This window comes from Malus domestica, chromosome 10 (genome assembly GCF_042453785.1).
Source record: "Malus domestica chromosome 10, GDT2T_hap1".
NCBI classification, from domain to species: Eukaryota; Viridiplantae; Streptophyta; class Magnoliopsida; order Rosales; family Rosaceae; genus Malus; species Malus domestica.
The window spans coordinates 31,128,686-31,140,805 of NC_091670.1; the positions used below are offsets into that span (position 1 = coordinate 31,128,686).

At 34.6% G+C, this 12,120-nt stretch overlaps 1 protein-coding gene across 1 annotated transcript; it reads left to right on the forward strand.

Annotated features, from left to right (window-relative positions):
• Positions 1–3,350: 3,350 nt before the first annotated feature.
• Positions 3,351–5,289, forward strand: LOC103445723 (gibberellin 2-beta-dioxygenase 1-like; the record flags this gene model as incomplete). The annotated part of the gene is given in 3 exon segments (NM_001294099.1): positions 3,351–3,789; positions 4,018–4,375; positions 4,791–5,289. Coding segments are annotated over 3 exon segments (1,014 nt in total). The 3' UTR covers positions 5,043–5,289.
• Between the last annotated feature and the right edge of the window lie 6,831 nt (positions 5,290–12,120).

Here is a 12,120-nt window from a genome sequence, read left to right on the forward strand (position 1 = left end):
TGAATCTTCTCATCTCCAATTTATTTCTCCTTTAGCAACACTTGTTACTTTTCAATAGGCTATAAACAAGTCAAACCGAATCAAATAGTACTCAAGTTTAGCTTGTTTAATTTTTTTTTCGAAGTCGAACTAGATTTGGCTTGGATCTTACATAAGCGGAGCTCGAGCGAGCTTAAGAAATTCGAGCCCGATGAGCTCAAGTTATTTCAAGCTTTTTATAATAGTAAGTTGGTTTGAATTGTGTAAAAAAACTTTGCAATATCATGATAGGGTTTAGGCTTAAGAGTTGACTACCATATCAACATTTTTTAGTATAATGCCCCGTTGTAATTACTAATCACTAATCATGATATAGCGTTCCGTAGTAATCATTAATCATGATATAGCGTTCCGTAGTAATCATTAATCATGATATAATGTTTACTAGTAAAAAAAGAAGTATATCACGATATATTATCATGCAGATTGTATTAATTGAATGAGATAGTGTTTAGTGTACATTACTATACGATAAGTGCGGTAAGTGTATAACATTTATCTTCCTTATAAGAAGTTTTAAAGTAGATACTAGCACTGAGAACAATGAATTCAATAATTAGACTTTGGTTTTGCTTATTTTGTTCTACGGTTTAGGGTTCTTTGAGCGGCAACTTGAAGTCCTATTCCCACTTAATCACATAGAAAGAAAGAATTATGTCAACACTATCATTTCTAGTTTTTTGTAATTGAGTAAGTTAAATTTGGGTCTCCAAATGCATAGTATACAAGAAATACCAAAAAAAGGTTCTTAAAAAAAATTTAATTAGAGTTGAGAATATATATATATATATATATGTATGTATATTTATTTATTATTACCTGTCAAGCTTGAATTATTGAGATGAGTTCAAGCCTAGACACGATCGGTACGAGCTGAACATAGCAATACTAAAGTTTGGCTTAATTCTTTTACGAGTTGAGCTTCAACGATCCAAATATGAGCCAAATCTAGTGTGACTCAAGCTTTTCAAGCCAATTTATATCCGTATTTTTTAATCTTTTTCTCACAAATATGATTTTAGTAATGTTTCTTATTTTATATTTATCTAGCCTCTTGACCTTCACTCATGCACCCCAATTAGCTTTTATAATTTTTCAATCTAAAAGAGATTTTTATTTTTTTTTCAATTATATTCTTGGGCTTTCTATTTTTTATTGTTTTATTTAAAATGGAAATATTAAAAAAAAAAAACATGACGTAACGCGTTTGGGTGGGGAAGTGTATACAGTAGAATATGGCACAACATGCAGTTCCCTTCGACCGTAAGCACAGACCTCTTCATATGCCAATTAACTTCATTAGTTTATCAAATGCACACGATATAAAATTTGTGCACTCCTCATAAGATATATTTCTTTTTAAATATATTATAGTAACAATAATAATTTTCTATCAAATAGGCATGATACGAAATAAATTTCTATTTGTGTGCATATTAGCGCACCTTCAAAGAGGCCGGTTAGTTCTACTGATTTAATTCACGCATTTTGTTATTGTTTGGAATGCGTGTACAAATGATTATATTAAATATATCTGTGGTTAGTGGCGGAGCCACTTGAGGATCAGGAAAGGCTCGGGCCGATCCTGAAGTTTCTTCATTTTGTAGCTATGTTTGTGTGTTTTTGGCTGGATACTCTGCATTCTTCGAGTTATGTGTGTTTGCTTCCAACTAGCTCTATTAGATTTCTTTAATTGACTAAAAATAATGTGTTTAGCAGTAATATTGTTATGAAAATAAAGCCTTACATGAACTAACCTTCCTTAGTTAGTTCACCATTTTGTATGACAGAGTGTTGTTTTACAGTAAAACCACGAATATATGGAATAAAGGAAAAAATTATCTTGAAAGAAAATTTTCATAGTTGCAGTTTTGCACCATGATTATTAATTTTTGTTCAACTTCAATGTAGAAACTTATAAAGAAGTCCGGTGATGATGATATAATTATCTCAATGTTAATTTTTTTCGTGACTCCATTACTTTCTTTTGATTAAATGTTTTCATTTGGCTACATAAGAGCAACTCCACTGTTGCTTATTGCCTTGGGGATAGGCAACCCCATCCAATCTCCCCCTCCTTAAAACACTCCAGCCCACTCAGGCAATTGGAGCCAAGACGAGCCCGATGGAGAAGTCATATAATAATAGCCTATCCGAGCCCCTGCCTATGTGACATCATCATGACGTCAACCATAATTTAAATTATTAAAATAAAAAATAAAGAAATTAAAACAATATTATAAAAAACTAATTAAAAATATAAAAAATTATAATTTTTTTCTATAAATACCTAATCATGTTCTTCCACTTTACACTACATTTCAATATTTTTAAATACTTTTAAACAATCTTTTATTATTATTCAAAATTAAAAATAAAGTTACCTTTTATTATTTTATAAAATAAAAAATACTAATATTTTAATACGAATTGTTTTGGTTATTTAATTTAAGGATGAAGATGCACTTGAACAGTTCATTGCTCAAGTTACCGTTTATTTAAGGGAATTGAATTGCTTATTGCCCAAAGAACCTTCCCAAAGTGCTCTAAAATGAACCTTCAAGTTTTCTCATATTAGTTATTTTGTTTTTGTTCAATTTCTTTTGTATGGCTTAGAGATTCTTCCTAACCTCGATTTTTGGTCGCGCACTGTTCGTGCATCCCATATCTTTCTTATACTACTTATCCCATTCAGCTAGAAATGATAGCATTTTCTTGTTTTTTATATATTAAACTAAATGACATATGGAAATAAAAAAATAGAGGATACATATTCAATGAACCCAGCATACGTGTCCATTTCCTTTGTGTGCTAAATTGACTGTGTGATGTCCTTTTCAGGGGAGCAGTCAGCAAGTAGTCACTGCCCATTAGATAGATACTTGGGAAGGCGGTGACCGGACCCCTGCTTTTATGCCAACTTTTTCTGGTGATGCCCACAGCATTAAGAGTAAACTAACAGTAAACTCATATTTTATTCCGTTCAAAGTCAAAATAAATTTTTGTTCAAAGTTGTCAATAATAAATTAATAAAACGGCACGTCATTGTGTTATGTATACACTGAAAAACCGCCTCTTTCTATAGTTAGTGCTTACTACATGAAGGTTTCAAGCCCCTTCTCCATGTTTCCCTATAAATAGCCAAGAACCTAAAGCCAATTAACTCCCAAGAGCCCTCCCGCTGAAGCCATATCAACTTTGTTCTCATTAAAATCCTATCATCCATCACCTCACCAATATTCCCCGATCGTCTTCTCTAGAATTCTTATCTTTCAACCCCTTCTCACTCTCTCTTTCCTCCCTCCGTTTAGACACATTAGATAAAACATATTGATAACAAGTGACAATGGTGTTTGTGACCAAATCAGCCAGTGAACACTTTTCTTATCCTAGAACCAGCACCAAAGTCTCCAAATTGTTTTCTGGGATTCCTCTGGTAGACCTCACAAAACCAGACTCCAAGCAACTCATTGTCAATGCCTGTGAGGAGTATGGTTTCTTCAAGATCATCAACCATGGTGTTCCAATGGATTTCATCACAAGATTGGAATCTGAGGCCATCAAATTCTTCTCCCTCCCACTTTCTGAGAAGGAAAAGTCAGGGCCTCCTAATCCATTAGGATATGGGAACAAGCATATTGGGAAGAATGGTGATGTTGGTTGGGTCGAGTACCTCCTTCTCACAACCAATACAGAATCCATTTCCCAGAGGTTTCTATCGGTTTTTGGAAATGACGCAGAAGAGTTTTGGTACGTTATTCAATCTTCACTTGAATTTAATTCAAAAGTTTTGATCTTTTCTAACATGGAAATAATTTTTGTACACCCCTTTTTCCTCCTGGCACAACCCCATCTTTGTTATGGTACTTAGCAGAAACAAACGATGGTGTGCGGCAACCATTTTTCCTTTTAAATGATAAGCTCTTAATAAAATTTCTTTTATCTTATATTTTTCTTTTTTTATTGTTGGAATTGCAGTTCTGCTTTGAATGATTACGTATCAGCTGTGAAGAAAATGACCTGTGAGATTCTTGAGCTGATGTCTGAAGGATTGAAGATTCAACCAAGGAATGTGTTCAGTAAGCTTTTGATGGATGAACAGAGTGATTCTTGTTTCAGGCTCAATCACTACCCACCATGCCCAGAGCTTCAAGGTTTGAGCAGTGCCGGTGCCAGAAATGTGATTGGATTTGGAGAGCACACAGACCCACAAATCATTTCTGTGCTAAGATCCAACAATACATCTGGCCTCCAAATTTCTTTGAGAGATGGGAGTTGGATTTCAGTCCCACCTGATCAGAACTCCTTCTTTATCAATGTTGGTGACTCTTTACAGGTACTACTACGGTTATAGTAGATTCATTTGAAAAAATGATTTTCGCACATTTCTTGTCACTTTTAGAACGAGAAAAACGTGTGCGAAAGTCACTTCCTAATGCTTTCCTAATTCATTTCTTTGATTATTTTTTATTTTTCCTTTTGCTAACTGCTACTGTTTTAATAATAATTACAAAGATCACAATCAGTTCCTTTAGAGAAAGATTCCTATTTTTCTGTCAATTCCCTATTACCATGGATAAGATATGAATACCATCCTTTATTTTTTTTATTGGGTTCTTAATGATTGCTATTTGCTTTTCTGCCCATCACAAAAATATAAACCCTATGAGAAGTAACCCTGCTTTGTTCTAGTTTTTTGGGAAGGAGGGAAGTATTATCCTTAACTCATAGGGTTTTTGGTGAATTTGCAGGTTTTGACTAATGGGAGGTTTGAAAGTGTGAGGCACAGGGTTTTGGCAAATGGTTTAAAATCAAGACTGTCAATGATTTATTTTGGGGGACCACCCTTGAGTGAGAAAATAGCTCCATTGCAATCTGTCATGAATGGAGAGGAGGAAAGCATGTACAAGGAGTTTACATGGTTTGAGTACAAAAAATCTGCCTACAGCTCAAGACTTGCAGATAACAGGCTTGGACACTTTGAGAGAATTGCAGCCTCATAAAACACAGCACAACAGAACAAATAAAACCCTAGTTCTTGTTAAAAGAATTAGGGTTTTTTCAATTTCAGTACTCAGGATTCAGGATAGGTTTAAGACCATAATTTTATCAAATTTTCCATAGATGGAATACTCTGTTCTATCCCCCCCCTGTTTTTCCCTTTTCTCCAATTGTATTCCCCTCCCTTTCTACCAAGTACTAATTCATGTAATTAGCTACCTTTCTTGTTAGATATACAAAATGTTCATCTTTTCTATGTGCTTACTCTTACTTTTTGTAGTTTTTTTCTTTTGAAAGAACCTCGACGGAATGAAATAACTTTTATTTATGATTTGAAAAGGACAACGTGAGAACGTAAAAAATTTTCCTAGACTATAATCATTACCCACAACTTTTATTTTGGGGTAATTTTTAAACATGTGGAATGTGTATTTTTTTTGTTTGTGTTTACTATTATATTTCGTAGTTTTTATTAATAGAATTTCAACGAAACAATAGAGTTTCTTATTATTCAAAAAAGACATTATTTGAAAAAGACAACATAAAACTTGGTCAATCATCAACCATGAAAGGTATTTTTTATGTTTATTTTTTTCCGTAGTTTTTAAATCCATGGAAATAGGTGGATTGCGGATCAGCACGTCCCCACAGGAGATTAGTTCATCTTCATCTACAACTGTCTATCATAAAGGTTTTAGTACTCTTTCAATTTATCGTACAAAGTTATTTTCTCACTTCCTCCCCTCTCTTTCAACTCCCTAATAATCAGGTCAATTGCAAAATCATGGCCTTGTGGAGCACACAAAATCATGACTAATTGTTACCGAAAACAAAAATCCATGACTAATCATTCATTAGTCTAATAAATAAGAATTCGATAATTATCATGTGTGAAAGAGCGGTATTTTAGAACCTATATATATATATATATACTCTTATACTGTTTACTTGCCATATATAATTTAAAACTATTGTGATCAAGGTTCTAAAAGATGATAGGCGTTAGTCGGGCGGTGGGCTAGATGGGGTGGAGGTGGGCGCTTAGGAGGACTAGACGGATTTAAGTAAATCAATTATATTTTGTGTAAATAAGTGTATGTTTATACTTAAAATATATATAATTTCATCATAAACTACAAAATAGAATGACATATATATTATGAAGTATGGGCATGGGGAACACACATATAATGTGTGCTCATTTAAGTATTCAATAAGTCCCTCACAATTTTTTTTTTAATCGGGACGGTTGCTAGCCGCTTAGTATCCAAACGGGACCTAGGCGGCACTAGATAGAGATTTTTAGAATAGTGATAGTGATTAATATTACATATATATACTAAGAATATGCCATATCGTTTTTAATTACATTAGATGATTTCTTTTCTTGCTTGTGAGAAGTTGCAGATATCATCTCATGCTATACTATATAGACACATATTGTACCATCTTTGTGTCTTCATATGACAGGAGGTGTCATAATTTTCGACACCTGCATGCACCTACAATTTGATGACTCTTATACTAGGTTACCCATATTTATGACACCTCCAGCTTGTGACTAACCTAGACAACCATTATCCATTGAACTACACGGACTCTTAGTTGTTAGAGTTTCCTCTGTCATTGATGGTAGCTAGATAGGATTGTTATAACTCATCTCCTATAAATGGCTTCTACCTGATAGGAGTTTTTATTTGTATTCTTGTAAGTATTTTTAAGTGTTTTTATCTTTACTTTTGCAGGTGGTAAAAATTCCCCGGCAACGGCACCAATTTCTTGATAGGAATTTTTACCACCTGCAAAAGTAGAGATAAAAACACTTAAAAATACTTGCAATAATAGAGATAAAAATTCCGATCAGGTAAGGGATTTTATTTATTTATTATGAGACTAAGGAGAGGGAATTTTTTTTTTATTTTTACTTTTTAAGTTGGACACAGTTGGTCGAAGACGTATCTATTCGGACGTTCCACCGCTTGCAAAGGACATGCGCATTGTCCTGACTAATTGATCAAACCTCCATATGAGCTACGGTTGTAATTAAATCTAGATGGTCACACTATAATAGTTTTGTTTTCATTTTTGGGTAGGCTACAATATTACAACATTATTTATAAGGTACTAGGCCAAGTTTTATATTTGGGCCCGGTAGTGGCAAGTCCAGAAAATGAAAATCTATCAAAATATCCGTGGAGCTCAACTCTCATAGTTCTATTATTCCTTGGTATTTGCATGTTGATTGGAGCAATTGCTTGTGGCAGATTAGGCATATGCATGTTTCTGTTTTCCATATTTTTCGCAAGGGCAACTGTGTAGCTGATTTCTTAGCTAACTTTAATGTAGATCATGATGCATATATATTACTGGTAATCCAATGTTCCTTCATGTGAAACGTCTGCTTATATTCATAATCTTTTTGCTTCATAGATGATTTTTATCATATGTTTTCTTTGTTAAAAAAAAAAAAAAACCCCAAAATCTACCCAAACTGGCCCCTTTTAGTTCACATTTTCTAAGATGCCGAATAAAAATTACCGTTTCGAGTAATTTATTATCATCACGAATAAGTAGATGACTAACTCAGTCCATCTCAATTTGGATAACCGCAAAAAAAAAAGGGGGTGTGATATACACACACCCCATTTTACTTCTCATACATTTTTTTAATTTTCGGCCGTTGGATCGGATAAATTGAAGAAGATCAATGGACAAAAATTATCAAGAGGTATGTGAGAAATAAAATAGGGTGTGTGGATAGCACACCCCAAAAAAAAAATTGTTGATAGTTTTATCGAGGACAAGAGAGGAAAGTAACTGGTAGGCCTTCCTGAAGGATGGTACCATCCCAAAACGTGTACTCTGAGTCGTTGGAACATGCATATATCCGTAACGGTTGCACAGAAGTCCGGCTTCTAAGTTATAATTAATTCGCATCATATATGCACAACATCCGTTATCCACCACTGAGTCCTGTATGAAAACAATGCAATTGATCAACAAAGAGGATGCGAAAATTTTAAGCTCCATCTCATTATAATAAATTAGATGGATCATACACACGATGCGCATGTAATTGTAAGGTGATATATGTAGTGGACAGTTTGTAGGTCTCAAAAGTATAGAATGCCTAATTACTAGAGCAACCGCAAATTTACAACTCGTTTATTGACATTATTTTTATGAAACAAAAATATAGTAGTCATTTCCTACATAATGATTAATATTGATTCTCTCCTACAAAAAAATTATTGTATTATGTTTTCAAAGTGTAGTTGATCCAGACTAGACGAGATCTTGTTTTAATGTGTGGTTTGAATCAACCCTAAAATCCATACATAATAGACATCTCAAATGAGTTTTGTGATTACCATAATGAGCAGGGTTCTGAACTAGATCAAGAGATGGATTATAGATATCAAGGTACACAAGTCTAGCATGTGGAAGCCTTTTATTGAAAGAGTGCATTTGTGTGGAGAGTTTGGAGTTGAAGAGCTTTGTTGCATTGTTGACAGACTCTGAACATTCTCTATGTATTCCCCCACCCAAAAGCCCTCTGAAATGGCACACGTCCTAGTACTACATACTCATTACTTCAATCTTGCTCCGAGTTGTTAAAGCTCCTGAACCTTTTCATTCAATTCCAACCCCATTAAAACTTTCGAACAAAAAAAGGAGAAGAAGAAACATATGATTCAAAACAGCCTCATCTTAAATTCCCACTTGTTAGTTAAGCTTCAACAAGCTCTAGGGTTGTAATTCGTATTAGTATGTATACATAATTTCGTGTTTATAACCCGACATGTTTGATTAAAATTTTCAAGCGACTCGACATTAACTCAATCCCTTTATATTTGTGTCAGATTGACAAACACAATAAATAAATGCTACCTGCAAGAAACCTATAGCTGATCTTAGATCTTTTTTTTTTTGGTCAACTGGGATTTTCAATATAACAGCCAAAAAGGCAAAATAAAAGAACAACGGAGCAATGATTCGTTAAACAGCAGGCTCCCTCACGAGTCCTGCAACACCGAAGCATCACTAATCTAGCCACAAGTGTTAGAATATGAGTATGAAATTGACATTGTGTCTGGTTGTTGTGTATGAATTGATATGGAAAGTCTAAATTAACAGGCTGTAAGTAATCCTAATTCTTGTAGGATTGAGAGTACTTATGAGGGTTTGAGTATTGGTGACTTGAACATGGTTGGGATTGTGTTTATACATATGGAATGGATAGTTGAGTCCTATACTGATTCTAATAGGAGGACAGTAAGGATTATAGTGAATATATAAACACTAGCCACTGCTCTTGTAATACACGGCTCATATTGATCTTAGACCTATTCTCAGAGAGCATACTGGTTATTGTCAAAGAGGAGAAGGTTAATTGTTAATAGGTTGATATGGCTTCATCGTCTTCATCAGCTGCTGCAGGTATGTTTCTTGTGTTCTGTCTTCATTAACTCTAATTGCTCTTCTTGTTCTCGTGGCTTAATGGCATGTCTATGATCTTTGGTTCATAGTGATTACTTACATATGGTATCAGAGCCATGGGTGGTTATAGCTGTTAAGACGGAATGTTTTGATCAAGAACTTAAGAGATTGGGTGTGCATTGAGAACTATCGAAACCCAAACCCAGAAAACATCACTTTTAAACCTTGTTGATTCTAATTTGAAGAACGACATCATCTTTGGTTTTAGTATAATAAACGACGTCGTGTTTTAAACTAGCCGATAACTCCCTATAATTTAAAAGTGAAAGATGACCGTTAGCGTTAGCCCCCATTTGGGTCTTCTCCATGGTTCCTCACACATCATCGCGATTCTTGCGATTGAACACAACAATCAATCACCTTTTGCTAACACACCAAAACTTGTTGTCGATGCTGCAGAGGTATGTATATTGATTTGAATTGATCTGTTGTTTGATGAGATTTTCCTTCTACAGTTTAAAATAATTCTAGGGTTAGAAAGCAAGATTAAAGGATTGTGCAATTTAGGAACACGATTATGAATTGTTGAAACTTGCTTAATGTTTTCATACTCTATGATTGCTTCCGCTGCTATTGATGGATTGTATTAGAAAAATCTATACGATTGTGTAATCTGAGCTGCTGCAGAAAGTCGCATACATGTGCTGCAGAGTTCATTGGCATCCCTTTTTGAACATGGACTTATCTGCAGAAAGCACAATGAGTTGTTTATTCTATATGGGGGCGTTTGTTTGCCCTCACTAAGTGGGATTGGACTGGACTAGCTATTAGTCCAATATCGTGTTTGTTCTATGCTGGGACTATAGCATGGACAAAACCCTTCACTAAGAGGTCTTAGCGAGACCCCCCAATAACCATGGGACTAGCTAAGACTATCCTTTCTCGTCCTCGTCATGCTCAACGACCACTCCCGATAGACTCCTCGTCATCTCCGGTCACCTAGATCATAATAAAATATTAATAATTTATATATTAAATAATATAATATTAGAATTTGTTATTATCCAGCTTCTTAGTCCAACACTGCACCAAACACTTCACTAAGTTAGTCCAGCTTAGTCTAGTCTAAGCCAATCCAACTTAGTCCTTGAAGTTAGTCCAGTTCGAGATAATCCGGCGCAACAAACGCCCCCTATATGTCTTTCTTCTGTAAGGATATATATATGATTGAATTGGTTCATTGTGTATGATTTGGAGTGAAGTAGATAGAAACAAGGAATAGTGCTGATTTCATTATTGATGGTTTCACTCAAATCAATTAACTTGGCTTCAATGCCAATACTTACTAGTGGAAGCAACTACAAGATGTGGATAAGAGAGATTGAGTTGCTTTTGACACTCAATGAGTACGACATTGCACTTGATACACCGCAACCTGCACCTCTTATTGATAAGAGCACTAAAGCAGAAAATGTTGATTTTGAAAGGTGGACAAGGGCAAATAAGGTTGCACTTTCAATATTGGAAAGTGCAATGACAGAGATTGTGCGATGAGGTATAAAGAAGTGTGACCTTGCGTTTGATTATCTCAAGGCAATTGAAGATAAGTTCAAAGTATCACAGAAGGGAGAGATTGCTCAATGCATGACTTTTCTCACCACTTATAAATTTCAAAGGGGATGATCAATTAGGGATCACATCATGAAGATGACTGATGCAGCTGAGAAACTCAATTCACTAGACATGAAAATTTGTGAGAAGCAACTTGTTTTTATGTTCCTACAAGCCTTGCCGTTGAAGTTCAGTAAACTGAAAGTCTCTTACAACACATAAGACAAAACCTGGACAGTGGATGAGCTTATAGCTCAATGTGTGCAAGAAGAAGATCGAAAAAAGCAAGAGAAAAACAAGGAAGTAGAATCGATTAACCTTGTACAAAACACCAAAAGGAAGAACTTCAATTATTGTAAAATCTCTAAATTCAAGTTTGGTGATAAATCTGTTGCGCCTGCTAAGAATTTCAATTCCCCTAAATCTAACAATTTTAAGATGAAGACTAAAAATATAGAGAAAGTTAGATGTCATCACTGTAAAACCAAGAGTCATTATATAAAGGATTGTGAAATTTTTAAAGAATGGTTAAGGCCTAGAGGGAAGGTTGATGTGTATGTCTATGAAGAGTCGAATCTCATTGAGATCCCTATTAATTCATGGTGGTTAGACACAGGTTCATCAGTGCACGTCACAAATTCATTACATGGTTTTGAGAAACAAAAGGAAACTAATTGTTTCAACGTTTATGTTGGAGAAGGGACAAGGGTAAATGTAGAAGCTATTAGAATGGTTAGACTAAGGCTAAACATAGGTTTCATAATGCAATTGGATAATGTCTTGTATGTCCCCACCATGAGAAGAAACCTGATATCTACATCAAAAATTGGTTAAACAGAAGTATGTGTTCATTGATGATGACAAATGTATTAAGTTTTTCTTCAATGGGTCTTTAATTGGTAAAGCATTCATGTTTGATCACCTATGGAGATTATAGTGCACATTTGAAGTGAGTCACCTACAAGTTTTACAGGTCACAACCAAGAGGATGCACGGTTCTGATCACTCTTTCATGATTTGGCGTAAAAG